This window comes from Trichosurus vulpecula, chromosome 3, assembly GCF_011100635.1.
Source record: "Trichosurus vulpecula isolate mTriVul1 chromosome 3, mTriVul1.pri, whole genome shotgun sequence".
Classification (NCBI taxonomy): domain Eukaryota; kingdom Metazoa; phylum Chordata; class Mammalia; order Diprotodontia; family Phalangeridae; genus Trichosurus; species Trichosurus vulpecula.
Genome location: NC_050575.1, coordinates 241633214 through 241654518, shown reverse-complemented (window position 1 = coordinate 241654518; position 21305 = coordinate 241633214). Strand labels below are relative to the sequence as shown.

The following is a 21305-nucleotide window of genomic DNA, read 5'->3' as shown; positions in this document are numbered from 1 at the left end:
TGCTCACAGAAGCAATGATGGATGGTTAATCTGCAGGGACCATATATTGACTTCTGAATTAAAATGAAAAGAACATAGAAAAAAATACCTCGGATCTGTGAGCAGTGCAACACATATGAAAATACACATAAAGAATATTGTGATGGGCAAATAGAAATTATCCTCATATTTTATAATAAATTTTGAAAAACTTAAATGATAAAAAGCAATATAGGCCAGATATGTTAAGAACTAAATTTCTATCTGTTCCTTCAATAACACATCCCTGAACTATTACTTCCTTTCTTCCCAATATTTCTTTGTATTGTGAGCCCTTAGAATAATGCTTTGCACAAAGCAAACACTTAATAAATGCTTTTTCACTCATCTCATTTCCTTTTCTCAACATATGTCAATCTTATCTGAATATTTTACTCAGTTTTGTTTCTGTGCCACCAAAACCTGAAAGGCTTTTTCTACCTGACCCACAAAATAGTTATTTGACTTCCTCCATGCCCTTCCCCAAGCCCTAGCTTCTTAATGCAACTCTTCAAAAAGGAAGGACTGATTGAAGTCATAGTATTCTTACCTTCTAAAATAATTTAATGGTAGACTATCAGAGCAGGAAGAGGTTAAGAGATCAACTAGCCCAATCCCATTTTATTATACATAAGGAAAGTGAGATCCAGAGTGGTGACATGACTTGCCCAATGTCACAAAGTAATTTGGTAGGTTTTTAGAATTATCGCATCATTTTCTTTAGGTCATACTTACTAAGTAGGTGTCCCTTTCTTTGGAATACTAAAACTCCATTTGAAAGAGACAAGGCAAAAACACACTAAAAAGTTAAACAATGCAGGGAATTAGCAAAGTAGTATGAGGTATAACTATAAAAAAAGAGATTGATTTAAGAAATGTGCCTGAACTTACACTTTCAAGTGACAATTCTTTACACTTGTGGACAGCACTTCATGGAATTTAAAGTGTTGTCACTTGACAAAGCTTCAGTTTAGTTCCACAAACATGTTTACTTATCATTTGCCATGCATGAGGCACTGAGGACACAAGGTGAAACTAACAGATCTTGTCCTCAAAGAGGTAACAATCAATTGGGAAGAAGGATATAGTACCCACTCAGATAAACACAATATAAAGGAGAGAGTGATAAAATCTTTGATGTCACACAATAAGCCTGAGGAAAGTTTGAAGCAAAGGAAAACACTAACAATCTAATAGAAGGATGGAATGCTTCATAGTTTGAGAAGGAAAAGAATAGAGAGAAAGCAATTCTGCAGCTTCTTTACTATCAACAAAAACTGCGAGGTGACTGGATGTTGCAGAATCCTGTTGAGTGATAAGCTAGCTAGACTTATCTGCCTTACCTGGAACACAAACCTAATGAGCTTTACAATTCTTTGGTTTAAGGGAACTGTCTGCCATTTTATTAGCATAATATGTTCTCAGGGACTTTTTAGAAGTGATTGTAAGTTAAAAGAGCTTGTCACTATTTTTATCAGTTTGGGAGTAGAAGGGCAGATTTTCGTAGCAGTAGAGTGATGAGGACTAGAAAGGAAGCAATTAGCAAAGAATTGGCTTTCTATGAAGCAGATTATTTCTAGACTACAGACCTTCAGTTCATGGTTGTGAGGTGCCTAAATATATAGTATATGCTGCAGGGATTGGTAGAAGAGTGTGATTCACATTTATGTGTAACTATGATAAATTGGTTATTATTGTATTTGCTTTACCTTTAGTAACTGTGATGCCATAATTATTCTTGCTTTTACTTTATTATTTAGTCAATAATTTAAGGCTAAGGGCTAACAGTATCATAGTGATGGATTTTTATAAATAGGAAACACGTCAATAGGGGCTCATGAGCTACAATGGTAAGTGGTAAAGTATATTCCATCCAAAAAGGATAATACCTAGACCCCTGAGAAACTTTGAACAGCAGCTGAGTGGTGATGCTCCATCTCTGAAAACCCCAAAACTGTCAGCGTGGGGGCATGTTGTGGTAGATAAGCCAGCCTAGAGAGAGAAGATGTTTATGATCCATGCCAGAATCAGGATAAGGAAGCACTCTTAAGACAGTAGCATGATGGAAGTTTTATTATATGAAAAGCAAGGCTATAAAAATAGCAGAGGAGAAAGAACAGGGCCATTTAATTCCAAGCTTTGACAATTGACCAAGTAACACCAAGTTAATATGGCATCTAACATTGGGGGAATAGAAGCAATCTTTGGGGAAGGGATTCTGACTTTGGAATACCTTCACCTTTGTGTAAGCTGAAGCTATCAGGACCTCTAATAGACCTATTATAGGAATTTAGAGAATATAAGGAACTGTGAGACTCATCGTTACCGTATATCCTTGATTATTAATATCCCCATATCTTTTGATACTTAGTAAAAATGTAATTCAAACTATCACAGTCCTGGTAATCACAGAATCCTGAACCTCAGAGCCCTCCAGGCTAATGAAGATGCTGAGGAAGAAGGAAGAAACTTTTGGTGAGGGGGAAGGATATATGTTTAGTTTTGGAAATATTAGGATTGAAATGCTGATAGAGGTGGAGAGATCAAGCAAGAAGTTGGATATGTGCTCCTGGAGTTCAGAAGAGAGATGGGAACAGATATATAGATTTGGGAGTCATCTCCATAGAAGTGATCGATAAATCCAAGGGAGCAGATGAGTAGAAAGAGAAAGTCCAAGGCAGAGGTTATGGGGACACCCAGCTTAGGAAAGACTAGGCATGAATGATGATCCTGAGAAAGTAGTTGGACAGATAGGAGGAAAATTAGAAGACAATAGTGGAGGTGAGCGGGGAGTGAGAATGGGATGTTGAGTGGGGAAAGGATGATCAATAGGGTCAAAACCTCTATAAAGGCCAAGGAGAATGAAGACTGAAAAAAAGACTGAGAAAAGGCCACTAGATAGTAACTATAAAATAGTTGGTAACCTCTGAGAGGGCAGTATCATTAGAGTGATATAGTCAGAAGCCAGATTGTAAGGAATTAGGAATGAGCAGGTGGTGAGAAGTGAAGAAAATGAATATAGATTGCTCTACACTTTCTAAGAGTTTGAGAGTCAACGGGAAGAGAAATATATGATGATACTTTGAGGGGATGGCAGGATCAACTGAAAGGGTTTTTTATGAATGGGAGCTAATACAGGGAGGGAGAGAGAGTGAAGGGGGAAAAATGAGTGACAAAGGAGGGAGAAAGGGAAAGGGAATGAATGAGAATGACTGATTGGTGAGACAAACTTCCAAAGGATCTGGGAGTATATAAGATCTAAGACACAAGTAGAGTAGTAGGCTTTGGCAAGGATAAAGACCATTTCATCCTCTAAGACTGGAAGAAAACAGGAGGTTAAAGATGGGCTTTGTAGTTTGGAGGTGTGGAACAGAGGAAATGAGGAAACTTGTGACAGTCTCGATTTCATAGTAAAATAAGATCCAAGGTCTTACAGGATCAACATTCATCTCATATAGGGTGGGCTAGTTTCTACTTAATGGGGCAGGGAAACTGGGAAATTGTAATTAAGACCAGATTGGTCTGGGGTAACTAGACCTGCACCACCATAGTTTTCTGGTCACCTGGGACATAAAAGGCCTCAATCTTTAAGGAGTCAGTATTCTTTAGGCCTAATGCCTTGTGAGTTAATATATTCTTTCTGCTGAGTTGTCAGCTACATTCACCTAAATCAGTGTTGTGTCCACACTGTATCTCCTTTTCATTACATAAACTTCTTTTGATTAATTTTCACAGGATCCTTGTTTCACTGTATACATTCCTAAGCCTGCAACAATGAGCTTGGCCCCAGTTAGGCTTGTATTTTAATACAAGTCCATTTGAGAGAAGACGGGCTTAAGGATAGAAGAGGTTTGGAATAGTTTCTGTGCATGACGGAGAATCAATCAGCAATGAATAAAAGGATTGCCACATAACAGTAAAAGTTCAGTTGAAGTTTAATAATACAAATTTGTTGCAGATTCAGCTCAACTCTGTAGAGTAGATAGAGGAAACAGTAGAAAGAAAAAAATGATAGAATCATAGTTGGAAGGGACCTCAGGGCTCATCTGGTCCATCTCTTATCTGAAGGCCCTTCTATAACATCTCTCCTAAGCGGCCATCCATTCTCTGCCTGAAGACCTCCAATGACAGGGAACTATCTATCTCGACAGAGTACACTTCATTTTTAGCTGTTCTCTTAGGATGTTGAGCTGCTTTCTGCTTTCCTGTTAACTTCTTTCCATTGGTCCTAGATATGTCTTCTGGGGCCAAACAGAATAGGTCTAATATTTCTTCCATGTGACAGCCCTTAAAGTATTTGAAGACCACAAGCTTATCCCTCCAAAACCTCTCTTTTCCAGGGGAAAGTCTCTCATTCTCTCAGCTGTGTCCTGAAAGACATGGATCTGAATCCCCACATTCCTCTTTTGGATGCATGACTGTTTGTCAATGTCCCTCCTAAATTGTGGTGCCCAGAATTGGAGGTAATATTAGAGAATTGGTCTGAACAATACAGCCTCTGCTGGGACTATTATGCTATATTTCAGATATTATAGCCCATTAGCTTTTGGTTGTCACATTTTCCAGAAGGCTCATAATGAAATCTCAATACGCTAAAACTCTCAGGTCTTAATTACTATCATAGCTGGCATTTATGGAGCAGTAAGTCAGTCAATAAATAAGCATTTATTAAGTGCTTACTATGTGCCAGGCCTCAAGACAGTGTTCTGTCTAGTGACCTTCAAGACTCCATGCTTTATTATCTAAGTTGGAGAAAAACTATCTTGATTCATTTATACAACATGACATCAAAGCACTGGCCTGAGGTCAGAAAGATTTGGGTTCAAATCCAGCCTCAGCCCTTTACTAGCTGTGTGACTCTGGGTAAGTCACTCTGTGTGCCTGATTTGTAAAATGAGAGTAATACCAGCACCTAATTCCTAGGGTTGTTCTGAAGATGAAATATTTATAAAGTACTTTGCAAACCTTAAAGCACTATATATGAATACTAGCTATTAAACATTCAGTTTTAGAAGCTCTCCAAACAGGGAGTTTTGATCAGGGAAGTAAGAGTGGCATGACAGAGCAATGGCTCAGGGGAGTACTAAGGTCAGAAACGGTGCTTAGACTGCAGAAGCATGACATGAAGAAAAAAAAATCTGGAAAAGGGCTAAGGAGGGTGAAAATATAATCCTGGAAATTGTACAGATGCAGGAATCTGGAGATGGTTGTTCTTGGCTACAAATTCAGCCACAACAAAATTCCCAGAGAGATGTTCACTTATTTGATATTTAGGGAAATGATACTCTGGAAGTAAGACACCACAGGAAACAGAAGAATCATTTGCATTCCCTTAGAGTGGGCAGGTTTTCCATTAATCTCAAAACACAAGTTCTTCGAAGGCAGGGACTGCCTCACTTTTATCTTTGCATCCCCAGGTTTAATATAATGTCAGGCATACAGTAAGCATTCAATAAATGCTTGCTAACAGAAAACCATAGGGAAATTGAGCCTGAAGTCAGGGGAAAAGATTTATTTGACCTCCCATTTCACTTTATGTTTTTTTTTTTTCCTATGGGAATGCCAAGGTTGATTCATAGTAATCATTTTAGCTGTAAGGTAGTGGAAAGAGCCATGGCCTCAGAGTTATTAGACCTGGGTTTAAATTCTAATTCTGCCATCAATGATAGCTAATTGATAGAGAACTGGATGTGTCTTTGGACAAGTCACTTGCACAAAGTCTCATCACCTCATCACCTGTAAAACGGAGAGAATACAAGCACCTGTCTCACGGGGTTGTTATGAAGATGAATCAGGTAATCTGTGGAAAGTGCTTCATAACCTTTAGTTTTGTGTAAATGTCAACTATTATTGATTTTATCAAAGGTGACATCTACCTCAGACATTTGAGCTGTTAAGTATTTATTTATAATTATTTAAATAATCAATTAAACTTACTTTGCAACTATTAACATTGACTAAAAGCTCTTGAGGGCAGGAACTGTTCCATTTTTATCATTGTATTTTCAGCATCTAGCAAAGTGCCTGGCACATAATAGATACTTTATATGCTTACTGACTAAATAATTGATTAAACACATTAATTTCAATCTATAAAATAGAATAACTGTTCCATCATTCCCTCTACATCAACATCAAGATTCTTAGTCCATTCATTCCCATTTATTTTTCCTCTTGGTCATTGACTTGGTCGTTGTTAGCATGTATTATTCTTCTGGATCTGCCTTTTTGTTTTTCCAGGTTTTATTTTTTAAAAAAATCATTCTAGATTTCTTTACAGATAGTTATCACATTTGCTGGTCTTGAATGCATTGCAGTATTCAATTATATTAATGCACCAGAATGTTTTAAGCCATCATCCTATTATTTGATATTTACTTCAGTTTTTTGTAATTATGTATAATTAAGAAAAATTTTGGACAAATAAGTCTTTCTGAATCATCAATAAAGAAGCATTTATTCATAGTAAGTACTTACCTACTATGTGCTGAGCACTATATAATTATGAGTGGAGCTGGGGATGTAAACATATAAATGAGATAATCCTTCCTTTGATGAGCATGTACTAAGGTCTCTTACATCTCTAAATCTATGATTCTATGATCGTATGAACTAGATGATCTGCAAAGTCCCTTCCATTTCTAAAGCTTGAAATACTATAAGTGTGGACTTGAATGGGAGGAGGAAATAAGGAATTGTTTAGGTTCTTAGAGCTAGAAATATTATGCAATTGGCCTTTTAGGAAAATTAATTTGGTGGGCTGGACTGAAGGAGGAAAGGACTGAAATTAAAGGAAGTCAACTGTTGAAATAATCCAGGTGTGAAATGAAAAGAGCCATAGTCCTCCAAAAAAATGAATGGAAGAGGCCTATCAAAAAAAGGATAAGACTTGGTGACCAATTGGACATACAAAAGATGAAAATCCATATCCAACAGCCAGCTGCCTTCACCTCTTCACTAACCTCTCTAGCTCCATCTTGTGCTTTTTGTTCACCCCATCTCAAAGGCATATATTTGCAATGGTGCAAAATTCTGCCGACTGTATCCTCTCAACAGTTCAGGCATGGATCCAACTCTGGCTCATCAATTCATGTTTTTCTACAAGAAATTTTTCAAAGAAAACTTTCAGATCTTTCCCAGTGTCCTCTCTTTGTTCTTTATGCCTTTCTTCCCTTCATGGGGCTTTCATCCTGGCCTTTCTCGCTTGTTTTCAATGTCTGTTCCTCTGTTCTGTTCTTGCAGGTGCTGGGATGATAGTTCTTTGATCTTACCTTTTCCAATTTACTTTTCATTCTTCGGTTTTAGGTTTTTCCTTTGTTTTGTTTCTTTTTCTCCATTCCCCTTTTGCCTCTCATGCCTCCCAAAAATCTTCATGCCATTTCCTGCTCCCATCACTACTTTCTTGTCTCTTTTTCTCTGACTGGAATAGTGAGTATGTTGAGCAAGAAGAGCAGTAATAGAATTTTATTTGGAAAACATCCATGGGGTGGGGCAGGGCATAGTTCAGCAGTTGTTCTTCCCAGCTGATAGGAAGGCTCTTAACACATCTTTTAATCCTATACATGTACAATGTTAGTGCTGGAAGGGGCCTTCAAGATTATTTATGCTAATCACCTCATTTTACAAAAGCAGGTCCTAAAGTCCAGAGAGGTTATGCACTTTGCTGAAGGCTAGTTAGGAACAGAACTGGGACTAGAACCCAGGTCTCCTGGCTCCCAGATTGGTGCTCTTTCTACCATACTGCTCTGGCTCTCCTCTTTTATTCTTCCAATCAAGTCCTCCCGGTCACTAACAAGAGAGAAAGAAAGAAGAAAAAAAGTCCAGAACAGCCCCAGACTAATTCAGTGGGCCTACTTCATGCATATGACAAATGTGGGGATAAGGTGAAACCCAAGCTCTACAACTTATTTCCAATCTCGAAAATACCCTGTTTCTTTTCAATTTATCCCAGGTGCAAAAATACATCAAGGTAGAGAAAGTTGTGCCTTAATAATAACCTTACTGCTTTATTCAGCTAGGTCTGGATGATAAGAAGCAAGGGCAGAAGCCCAGTGAACAATACATTATGGATGATATTAATCTTACTCACCAGTGACCTTGCAAATGGCTGTTAGCTTGTGATGGCTCACAGCAGATACCCTGTGTTATGGAGTGAGCAAAAGAGAGCAGATGAGACTAAACAGACCAAACCTTGGCCTAACCCTGCTAAACTACCTTCCCTCTCTCCTCAGTGATAAAAAGCAGTATTATCCCTTTATCACCAGTAATGAAGCTGAACTGCAAAAATAAAATAAAATAAACTTTATTCCAAGGTTGAGCAGATGCCTACAGACCCCATTTTTAGCTTTATACTAAATCACCTGCTCCAAATAGAAAACACTGGTGAGTATAGAGCAAAATTTCAAAAATATTACAGGGAAGAACTTGGCTATCCAAGTTTTTTAATTATATAAAAGAAATCTACATGATGTTTGCATTTTTGATAATTACTTGCTAGTGGCCCATCATTATAATTCAAGTCCTCATCATTAGGGCACTTTCATGTGATTACTGTCATGACCTGAGCTCCTAATAAATGATTTGATGACAAAGTTACTACTTCATTATTAAAACTGTTTTTATTGGTTGCTAATGAATGGAGCAAAATGTATTAAGTGCCATAGAGGTGCTAGGTTTTGATACCTACTAATTTTAAATAAGTTCAATTCTGAAAACGTCTAAAATATATTGTTAGGTTTCTTCCTGCTGAAATACCAGGGAACTGAAGATATTAACAAAATGGGGGGAGGGAGATGATTGATGAAATTAATATGTAATTAAAATACTAAGAAATTTTTAAAATAACAAGTTCAAAAGAAGAAATCTTGAAATAGGATAAACAGCTAAAATGAAAAAAAAAGACTTAGATGATAAAACTAAGAGCTAGTTTTTTTTGCAGGGGGGGGAAGTTTAACAATCTATACATATTTAATTTGATTTTTAAAAAGGAACAGAAAATCAAATTACCAAATTAAAAAAAAATTGAACAAGGTGACTCCACAATGAATAGAGGAGAAATACAAACGATCATTATGTGGGGACTGGTTAGAGGAAGTGGGGCTACTTAACTTGGAGAAGAATAGACTCACATGGGATATGAGAGTTAATCTTCAGAAAGTTGAAGGACTATCACGTGGAAGAGGGATTTTTATTCTCTTTGGCTTTGGAAAGAACAAGGAGCAATGGGAGGGAGTTTTGAAAAAAGCAAATTTAGGCTTAATAACATAAAACCTTTCTAACAATAAGAGCCATCCCAAAGTCGAATAAGCTGTCTCAAGGGTAACTGCTTCTCCCTCCTCTGAGATCTATAAACAGAGTTTGGAGAATTGCTTGTTGACTATGTCGTAGTGGGGATTTCTTTCTTGTACTAGAAGACTGATTCTGTGAATTATCAGAACATACAATATACAATTATATGCTAGCAAAATTGACAATGTAAAGGTAAAAAAAAATCACCTACAAAATTATGATACTCATATTAAAACAACATGTAGAAATCTTAAACAGATGACAGAGAATTAAAGATGAGAAAGAAAATCAAACAGCTCAATACACATCTCTCCCATTTCTATAATCCTCTGGTGTTTATAAAGTGGTTTCCTAACAATAATTCTGTAATTTAAGTAGTGCAAGTATTAGCACCATTTTACAGATCAGGAAACTGAGGCCAAATTTTTCATTGTTAAAATAAATGCTCCTTCAGGGCAGAGACTATTTGCATCCCTGGCACTGAGCACAATGCCTTACATATGGCACATACTTAATAAATGTTTGTAGAATAAATAAATGAAAGCAAATAGAATAAATAAATGAAAGCCTGAGAGATGTCAAATAACCTGCTATGGTCACAGGTCCAGACACTAACTGTCACAGCTGTAATTTGAACCTAGGTCTCTTCTGACTTAAAGACTAGAGTTTCTTCCACTACACCACACCACAATTCAAACAAAATAGAACAGAATGAAGCAATATCACCCAAACTAGTAGCCAGGGTTTGAACTTAACTAGATTAATACTATAGTAATGACGCATTTCCTCCTCTAACTAGGCCAAAGTTGAGACTTTGGAAGGCAAAAAAGGCTTCTGAATTATCAAAACTGATGTAATGAAACCCATATAGTAAATCTCATATACCTTACTCACAGAAGAGCCTTCACCCCTGTCTCAACATGCTGACTCTTACTTTACACATAATTCTTACCAGGTTTGATTATCTGTTTGCACAGCCCACCATGGATTTCAAGCAATAACTTCAAAGTAAGGGAGAGAGAAGTTGCTAGAGGGCATTGATGCAGGAGGAAGAATAACTGATAGCTTTAGAAAGGAAGAAAATGAAAAACTATACAAAGAAGACATAAGAATTTAAAAAAAAAACAAAACAAAAACCATAGTCGGGAGCCTTTTAGTAAAGAGATCCTTCTACACTTCAGCAGCTCCAGAGGGAATTGATATATACCATAGTAAGACCTTTGGGTTTAAAGTTGAAAAGGATCTTAAAGTTCAGGAGGCCCACTTCATTATGTTACAGATCAGGAAAGCGAAGCCCAGAGAAATGAGGTCAAACAGCTAATTAGAGGCAAAGCTAGGACCCAAACTCAGATCTTATGATTCTATTACATTATAATTCCTCCCATTACAATAATTAATGTTCAGAATGAGTCACCAATAAGGATTAAATTAAATCTGGTATCCTTCACAAGGATGTCTCAAAAATTCATTTATGTGAAATAGCTCATACCCCCAAAATTGCCGGATAAATGATGTCTCGTTTCAACATCCCAATTTAGCTACCCTGAACCCATTCCTACATAACTGTTAAAATAGCGTCTAGGTTAGCCACGAATGGACTTAAGCCTTCCTTTTGTCCAAAGCCTGTCTAGCTACCAGATTCAGTCACTTAGGCTGCACCAAATTCACATTGTAGCAAGAGCAATAACCACAGGAAGTTGATAATATTCTTTATATTCTAATATCAGCACTCTTGAAGGGCTTGTTGCTGTTTACTGTGTATCAAACAACAGGAAACAATCATTAACATTGTTTCATGTTCTCTACAAGTACACAGACCCAACCTGGCAGTGACAGTGTTGCAAAGAAGAGAGACCCAAAATAAATAAATAAAATTCAGTTGGGACTGGCATAATCTTCTATCCTAAGCACATATTAGCAACTACTAGAGCAAATATTACAGGAGTAACTTTGAAAATCACCCAGGGATTTATTTCTGTTATATTCTTTTAAATTTTGCAAATTATGGCCTGTTACAGACTGTTCGAGCTGTCAGGGACTTTGAGGGTCATCCTTTCTAGTCCCTCCGCCATTTTAGGAGTGAGGAAACAGAGGTTCATAGATGTGATGCAACTTGTCCAAAGTCAAGGGCAGAACCCAGAAGCTGCCTCCTTATTTGGCAAATTGAGACAGAAAAACATGCCACTGAGTTGTCTAACTGAGCCAAAGGAAGGATAATGAATGGGCAGAGAGGTTGCAAGACCAGGATCTGATTAACAAGGTATACTAAGATAAGAGCAAGACTAAGTTATGTAATCATTGAATAGGGATACCCAACTAACTAAAAAAGGAACACATTCTTTATTTCCTAGATTGAAGCATATTTACTATACGAGCAATATAATGACTATAGTACATAATAGAGAATGATGCACACACAGATTAGAACAAGCTCAGAATTGAAGAACAAAATTTAATAAAAACTAAAACTACAGTCTTCATTACTGGATACTTCTTGAGACTCCTGAGGCTCACTATGGCGGATACAACATTGCTTGGGACACCAATGAGTGTAGGAGTCACCTTACAGGATATTTGATGATGTGGTGACCACACATGTCTCAATCCGTAAGGTTATTCAGTGGCAAACAACCCTTTCTTGGGGAGTTCTATGTGTTGGTTTTGGGGAGCCAGAAGAAAATGTGCTTCCTTATATTCACATGACTTTATCTATGTCCTTCTTTTACTGGACTGAGACAGAAAAAGAACATGCAGATCCTTTTAAGGTGGCAAAATAAATAGTGACAGCCATTCATTAAAGAAGGAACCAGAAAAATTCATGAAACATGACCTTGTTTATTATGATGATGATGATTAATCAAGAGAAAGACAAGGTTATTTGTATAGAAATAGGAATAAAAAAATTTCCATATTTTCATGAACCTTACATTATCTTTTGAAACAAACAAAAAACAAAGAGCAGTGATTAGACAGGAACTCTTTTCCTGAATTGAAATAGGATAGGAACCCCTCCTCCCCCAATATTTTCAATGAACTTTCCAAAGATGTCATTTTCTACTTTCAATAAAGGAAAAAACTTTTTTAAAAGTGTCAGTTTGTATAGTTAGTTGGTGGAAGGCTTTATTATTATTTATAAATGCTTACATTAAAAAGAAGGCAATATGGGTTCTCCTAGAGTAGGAACTATTTGGAAAACTAATTACCTTCAAATTGCTGCAAATTTTCACAAATATGCCAAGAGGATGAATCAGGAATGGCATCCAAACAAATTAAAGTAATATATGATATTTTAGAGCCCTGGGAACCCTGTTAATAACAAGTCTTCCATCATAACTTAAAGAGGCAAAGAGCCAGGGGTCTGCCGAGGACCACTCCACTGCATACACGCTGTCTTCATGCTCTTCATAGGTGGCAATGACACTGTCAGGCAGAGGCTCTTTGCTCCTAGAATCAAACAAAGACAGAAGAAAATGATGGTGCATAAACCAGAGTAAGGATGTGTCTACCAGAGCCAAACATACCAATGCTGGCTTGTGAGGCAGGCTGTGATGAAGAGCTGTACGGATACACTGAAGCTGTGACTGTGAAGTGAGGCAACTCCTGCTTTGTTTCTTCATAATGCCATCTTATATTTCTAAGCTTATGGCACCATCATTTCTTGGGTGCAATTTATTTTATGTTGGACTATAGGACACAGTAAAGAGATAATTCCTTCATTCATGAGAAAAGGAAAGGCAAGAAAAGGATTATCTGTGCCTAACATCACCTTTAAAATAATAAATGGTATAGATGGAAGACCTTCTGACCATCATTTTATTATTTCAAAGGTCTTCTTTTCTCAAGACTCCCACATTTCTTCCCCTACCCCTCTCTGCTGAGGACCTTGTCTCGTATTTTGTTGAGAAAATAGAGGCCATTCTCCTTAAGCTCTCTCTTCTCTACTTTCTGTCTCAGAACCCTTTGACAACTTCTGTCCTTTCCTCCACTCTCTACTTGGGAGTTAGCCCTTTATGCCAAGTCTTTCATCCCCTTCCCTTTTGTCTCTTCTGGCTCATCATCTGTACAATAATCCCTTCTTTCTAATTTTACGTCATTTACTGCTGCCCACAAATATGCCAAAGTCTCTCCCAACCTTAAAATCTCTCACTAGAACCTATCATCCCCTCAGATTATCATTCTATATTTTTCCACTTTCTCCCCAAACTCCTAGGAAAAAACCTGTTTATTCTTGTCTTGACTTCTGTCTCTATGTCTTTGCCTGGGCTGTTCCTTATGCTTAGAATGTACTCTCTGTTCACCTCTTACTCTTAGAATCCCTAATTTCCTTCATAGCTCTGCTAGGGTACCATCTTCTACATGAAGTCTTTCCTGAACCATACCCCCAGCCCCGCAAAGCTGGTACTGCTTGATGTCTCAAATTACCTTGCATTTATTTTGTATCTACTTAGATGTGTTCACATTGTTTGCCCCAACAGGATGTGAGATCTTTTCAGCAAAGATGTTTTCGTTTGTGTTTCTGTGGCTGGTCACATGATGCAGGTGAGGAGGCTGAGGGAGCCCAGAGAGGCCGAGAAGTTTGTCCAATCACTCAAGTTAGTGGCAGAACTAGAACTAGGACCCAAACTTGAGTCCAATACAGCACAGCGCCTTCTACATTATGTCTGTCATATTTACCTCTGTAAACGGAATGCTTACCATGTGAGTAAGCTCCAGGTAATTTTCTTTCTATGTTATAAAGTCTTAAATTTCAGTGTAGTGAGTGAAGAAGGATCTTTTACAAATGAGAGAAAAGGGAGGCATTATGAGGTAATAAGATTTTTCAAAAGTGAGTAACATACCAAATCAATTCATTTAAAATTTCATTCAATAAGCATTTGTGGAGCACTTAATGTTAACTGCTATGGGGGCTATATAACATAAGAAGCATAGAATTTACTCAGTCAATAAACACTTATTAAGTGCCTGCTATATGCCAGACACTGTGCCAAGTGCAGGGGATACACACACACACACACACACACACACACACACACACATACACACACACACACAGAGAGAGAGAAAGAGAGAGAGAGAGAGAGAGAGAGAGAGAGAGAGAGAGAGAGAGAGAGTTCTTGCTCTTAAGGAGCCAATAGTCTAATGTGAGAGACAAGCTATGCACAAATAAAATATATACCAGTTAAATCATGGATAATATTAGAGGGAAGGCATTAAGATTAAAGAAGAATGGGAACAGCTTTTTGCAGAAGGTGGAATTTAACTAAGCCTTGAAGGAAGCCAGGGATTCTAGGAGGAAGAGATGAAGAGGAAGAGAGTTCCAGGCATGGGAGACAGCCAATAAATATGTTCAGAGACTAGAAATAGTGCAAGAAACAGGAGGGAGGTCAATGTCACAAGATTAAAATATATGTTGAGAGGGGAAAGTCGGCAAGGTACAAGAAGAATGGAAACATAGGAAGGATGAGGCCAAGTTACAAAAGGCTTTAAAAGCCAAACAAGATTTGATATTTGATCATGGAGGTAAGAGGGATCTACTGGCATTTACTAAATGGGGGGAAGGGTATGGTATCTGTGTGTGAAACGGCCAGATCTGTGCTTCAGGAAGTTCAATTTAACAGGTGAGTGGAGGATAGATGGGGTGGAGAGAGACTTAGGGCAGGGAAGCTAACCAGTGGGTTATTTTAATAGTCCAAGCAAGAGAAATGAGCTTGGACCAGGATAGTGGCAGTATCAGAGGAGAGATAGGGGTATATAGAAGAGATGTTAACAAAAGTAGAAATGACAGGACTTGACAATTTATTGGATATGAAGGATGAGAAAAAGATGTGAGCCTTGATGACTGGGAAGATGGTGACATTCTGGAAAGTAATAGAGGAGTTGGGGTGGGGAGGGATTGAGAGAAAGATGGGTTTAGTTTTGGGCATACTAAGTTTAAGGTATCTACAGGATATCCAGTTCAAGATGCCCAATTAGCAGTTGGAGATGTGAGACTAGAGGTTCAGAGAGAGATTAGGGCTGAAAAAGAAGATCTTAGAGTCATCTGCATAGAGATGATAACTGAACCCATGGAAGCAGATGAGATGATCAAGTTAAATAGTACAGATGAAGAAACAGAAGGGATCCCAGAATAGAGCTTTGGGGGATACCCGCAGTTAGTGACCATGACCTGAAGGAAGTTGTAGCAAAGGAAACTGAGAAGCAGTCATATATGTCAGAGAACCAAGGGAGATTGGTCTCATAAAAACTGAGATAAGAGAGTATCAAGGAAGAGAAGGCAACTGGCAGTGTCAAAGGTTGCAGAGAAGTCAAGAAGAATGAGGATTAAGAAAAGGCCAATAGAAGTGGCAATTAAGACATATTTGGTACTGGAAAGAGCAATTTCAGTTTAATGATGAGGTTCAAAGCCAAACTACAGAGAATTAAGAAGAGAGTAAGAGGAATGGAAGTGGAGACAACTGCTGTAGATAAAGCCTTCATGAGGAACTTAGCCATAAAAGGCAGGAGAGATAAGGGATAATAACAGTGAGAGGGGATGGATCGATCAAATGATTATTTTTGAGGATGGAAGAGAAATGGATATATTTGTGGGCAGTGGGGAATCAGTCAGGAGAAAGAAGAGATTGAAGATAAGTGAGAGACTGGGATTACAGAGGGGGCAATCTGCTGGAGGAGATGGGATAGGATAGAATGGGATCACTTATGCAGGTAGGGTGGCTCGCTTTGCCAAGGAGAAGGACCATCCCCCCTGAGACGGGGTGAAGGAAGAAACAGTGACAGAAGGCATCTGAGTGATATGAGTTGAAGCGACAGGGAGAATGGAGAACTCTTGATGAATGGCCTCTATTTTTTCCATAAAATATGAGACAAGGTAAGAGGGTGAAGGGAGGGGGAGGCAGGGGAGGTTTGAGGAAGGATGAAAAGGTTTGGAAAAGCTACTGTGATGAGTGAGATAGTGAATCTATTAGGAGGTATAAAAAGATGACTTTTCTGCCAGGAGGGCCCATTTGAAATTATGAAACATAAATTTGGAGTGGACTAGGCAGCACAGTTTCTGGTAGTGGGCACAGTCAGCATAGTTTCTTGATTTTCTCCAGCTATATTCTGTAGCATGTGAGCAGGAGCAAAGGGTGGTGGGAGTGATTCAAGGCTGGGGTATGGCAGGGCAGGATCTTTCGAAGGATAAACGGACAACTGACTTGAGAAAAAAGACCACTGTAGAATTGAAGTGGTTCACCAAGAGATCAAGACAGGAAAGGGAAGACAGTAGTCAGAGCAACGGTGATAGATAGGGTGGACAAGAACTGAAGGGTAGAGAGTTTATGAGTTAACAATTTATGAATATGGATGTGAAACACTTGCAGGTGATGGTAAGTTCAAAGGTATGGCCATCTCTGTGTGTAGCTGTGGTAGAGTGAAGCAATAGGCCATGGGGAATGAATAAATTGAAGAACTCAGAAGTTAGGATGTTTGAAGGAGTATCAATAGGTCTGCTGAAGTCCCCTACTATGAGAGCAGGAATTGAGAAGGAAAAAAAGACTGAGTCAGGGACTGAATTAATCGAAGAAGAAAGGAAAGTGTCCTAGAGTTCTATAGATAACAGCCACCAGAATTTTGATTGGGTAATAAATATCAATTAAATGAACCTCAAGGGAGGATTTTCAGAGATCTTTCCAAGACCATCTAGTCCAACTCCCACACTCTGCAGGTGAATAAACTGAGGCTAAAGGTCCTCAAGGTACGTAATATGTAGCAATACTGGAATTTAAACCCAGATCCTATGGCTTCTAATCCACATTCTCCATTACACTACGTTGTCGTGTGTGTGTGTGTGTGTGTGTGTGTGTGTGTGTGTGTGTATGTATGTGTATGTAAGTAAATAATGCACACACATATTACTTCATTCAACACTTATTATCTACTATACAAAAAGCCCTGAGCTAAATGCTGGAAGAGAAAGAAGGATAAATGAGATACAGCTCCTGCACTCCATGAATTCATAAGCTGGGGAAACAAGATGTATATCCATCAGCCAAACAACAACAAAAGATAGTTCTATGATAACAGCTAAAACAAATCATACAAAAACACATGCTCTAGGAAGTCTCTGGGTGCCACAGAAGTAGCTCAGACATCTTCATATCTAACTCTCTTTTAACAGGTGAAGAAACTGAGTACCAAAGAACTCATCCAAGATCACACAGGTAATTAATTGCAAAGCCACAACCATACCCTAAATCTGCCCACTCCAAGTCCAATGATCTTTTCCCCTATAACATGCATCTTCCCTTCTAGCATCTCCTCCTTTCTTCTTTAGGAAGAAGTAAAGTTTAATTTAATTCTGGAATGCTTAGTGAGCTAGTTTGAGAGCTACTATATTGTATAACTACCAGTATAATATGTGGTAAAGAGCCTGCTACTGGCCCAGTTACTGAGCGTCCAGAGCTGTGTGTATCCTGGGACACAGGACAGAATCTTTCTAAAGAAGCTTTAGGGCTTGATGGTTTTAATACTTCCATTTTCTGCAGAGTTCAGAGGGATGTTCTAACATGTCAGCTGAGGGAACTGTGTTTCCATTTTCTCAAGCACAGATGGATATGGAAGATAAAAAAAAGTTACTGGGGATCTGAGGAAGATGATTTTTGTGATTCAGTGATTTTTCAAAGGGGAGACAAAGTAGGTACTCGGCACTTGATGAATTGGAATAGAGCTTACCTAGTGAAGTTTCTCTTTGAAAGGTTTAAAAGGACTTTTAAAAGAAAAGGAAACAAAGAGCTTCCTGAAGCCCTCCCACTTCCATTTTAACTTCAGGTTTTAGTTTAACACACTGGACACCACTCAGAGCAATACAATAAGGAATTATTTTGTGGCAAGGAAATTATTAGGATTTCTCATAATTTCCCACATCTGTATTGCCATTTGACTTGGAAATTCTCTCTCCTGAGTGCAAGGAGTCATTGATAGATGTGTCAGCATAAGGCTTTTTATCACTCTTAGAAAGACATGGATGGAGACATAGATGGCAAACTTATCAAATTTGTTCATGGCAGGAAGCTTAGAATGATAGCTGATGTATTGAGTGACTGTCTGAGGATCTAAAAAGATCTCAATAGAGTGGAACCATCGTCGAATCTGATGAAATGAAATCTGATACGGATAAACACAAACTCTTAAATTTGAGTAAAAACAATTAACAGTGCAGAAATGGATAAGTTTCAATTCAGGTAAAGAGAACTTCTGCATTTTAGTGTCCTTCAAGTTCAATGTAAGTTGACAGGTTGAAACAGCAGCCCAAACTAGACAGCCAATGCTCTCCAGAGCCACAAGAATGTAAGCATAAGGTCCATAAAAAGGAAGGCACTTTGTTCACTGTATTCTGCTCCCCCTAGTCAGACCATGTCTGTATTGTGCTCAGTTCTGGAAACCACATTTTGGAAAGGACATTAACAATCCAGAATGAATCAAAGAAGTTATTAACACGTGATAGTGATGGGCATTTAATTTAGTTATTACTATATTTTGAAAAATGTTTTTATTTGGGCAGCTAGGTGGCAGAGTGGATAGAGTACCGGGCCTGAAGTCAAGAAGACTCATCTTCCTGAATTCAAATCTCCCCTCAGACACGTACTAGCCGTGTGACCCTGAGCAAGTCACTTAACTCTATTTGCCTCAGTTCCTCACCTGTGAAATGAGCTAGAGAAAGAAATAGCAAACCACTCCAGTACCTTTGCCAAGAAAGTCCCAAATGAGGTCATGAAGGGCAGGACCCCACTGAAACAACTAAGCAACAACAATTTTTATTTATTTATGTTAGCTATATTTTGAAAAATATAACTAAGCATTATGAGAGTTCTCTTAGGTCTTTTGTTTAGCATAAGTAGTGTAATACAACAAAGCAACCAGAATTTCTAGTTCCCTAGAGTCCAAGAACAAAATGGATACTTAAGTTAAGGAAATTGTGATATTGTATTAATTGAGTTTATATTTCTTCTAAGCTTTCTTTGCTCCTGGCAGCATTTCAAACAATTTTTGTAAGACTCATAGAAATATGAAACCTGGAGATGCCCTTTTCCTACATATGAAGTGATGACATACCTTGTTTCCAAATCTAGAGCTCTGTCATTTTCTCTCCCTAACATCACTGGACTGCCCCTCCTAGTCTACCTCCATTACTTTCTTTGAAGCCTGGGTCAACATGTACCCCGGCTAGGAAGCTGTCTATGTGCACCTATGGCACACAGTTATCCTTAAGCACTAATATAGTCTGTATTTTAATTTTCACTTGCAGATATATTGTTCTGTAAGTGGTCTTAATTCTGTTCACGGGTGAATGAATTCCTTACAGGTCTACCTTTCTTTTTGTTGCTTTACAGCACTGAGCACAGGGCTCTGCACATAATGGGTCTGTAATTCATATATTTCAAAACTCCATAACTAGAGGGTCTGGCTCATCAACTGAAAGTTTACTATTCCAAATGAATTGGAAAAAGCTTACGGGTTGAGTGCTTGTTATTTTCTGAAGTAAATAAAATATGTAGACAAATTAAATGAAAAATAACTCCAAAAACAACTGGGAAATTACCAGAACAAACACACTTTGCTGTCTCCGTGTTTGGGCATGTTTGACAGACAGTAAATGCTTCATCTGTCCCTGATACATCTCCACTGCAGACTACCTGCATGGAAATGGGCCAATACAACAACTATTCACAGAGGTTCCAATTAAGGGAATGATCAGGTTTCTCGTTTAATAAAGACTTTACAACAGAGTCACTGAAAAACATCTGCTTAACTATATGAAGTTCAGTTGGCCATAAAGTACACAAAATCTAGGCTTTATAAGGATATATTGTTAGCCTGTAACCACTGTGATTGTGTTAAACATTATTCTTTGACCTGTTTCTAAGTATCTGAACATGAAAACTAGAAAGAAAATAGAGTAATCTCCTCAGTCTAAGGATATCCAAATTGGCAAATTATAGTTATAGAGAAAGCCCCAAATACATAGACATTTTCCCACAAAGCAATTTTAAAAGACACATAAAGAGGCACTAGAAGGATACAGATATATGAGTGATATGATGATTTCAAAACTAAATAACAAAGCTATCTCAAACTTTAGGGACTAAACTATTCAATTTAGTTAGGCTCTATTCCACAAATCACTATTGAGCAAACATTAAGGGATCTTTGAAATCATAAGAATATGAACTCTTTTGAGATAATAACTTAAAAACATTCAGAAGTGGGAAGGAGGTTGCTGCAGGTAAAAATCAAGTCTATTGAAAGACAAATAAGAGATGTTTTCTTTTAATGTTTAGTCTTGTGACAGCAGGAAGGAAGCTTCATAGATATATTCAGAGGGCAGAAGAGGAAGGGATCCCCACTGTTAGTACTGTATGGCCCTGGTCAGAGCAGTTAGAAAACTGCTAGTTAGACCGAGAGTTAGGAAAATTAGACTGCACTAAAGGCAGGAGTCTAGTTAATATTAGATTGTGACCTTGAGCAAGTCCCTAAAAACATATTTCACTGTTTTTTCAATAATTAGGACTAATAATATCTATTCCAAATGGGTATGTTGTAGCAATTCAATGTTATGATGAATGTGAAGAGACTCTAAAAAGTATAAAAGTACTAGAAAAATATAAGGTTTTTTTATCATTATAATATTGGGAGGCTGAAACTAAGTGGGGCAGAAATTGGCAAGCAAGTCCAAGATCATCAGTGACAAAATTTTACTGATATGCTCTCTCCAAGCTTCTTACTGTTCTCTTATTTGCTAAATGAGTTGGCCCATTCTCAGTCCTTAGCCTTTTCTGAGGACTCTTACACTGTTGATCACTCCCTCCACCTGAATACTCTCTCCTTCATGGATTTTGGTGATAATGCTCTCTTTGTTCTCCTCTCTCTCTAGTTGATAATTTTTCATCTTCTTTGTTAGCTCATCATCTATATTCCACCCATTAACCACAAGTTGGTCCTAAGGCTTTGCCTTGGACCCT

At 38.0% G+C, this 21305-nt stretch overlaps 1 protein-coding gene across 1 annotated transcript in view; it reads right to left on the bottom strand.

Annotated features, from left to right (window-relative positions):
* Nucleotides 1-12121: 12121 nt before the first annotated feature.
* Nucleotides 12122-21305, bottom strand: part of EIPR1 (EARP complex and GARP complex interacting protein 1) — a 207704-nt gene continuing 198520 nt past the window's right edge. Inside the window, exon 9 of the mRNA XM_036748328.1 lies at nucleotides 12122-12750. Within this exon, the coding sequence (XP_036604223.1) occupies nucleotides 12576-12750 (175 nt within the window). The 3' untranslated portion in view covers nucleotides 12122-12575. The remainder of the gene's footprint in view (nucleotides 12751-21305) is intronic.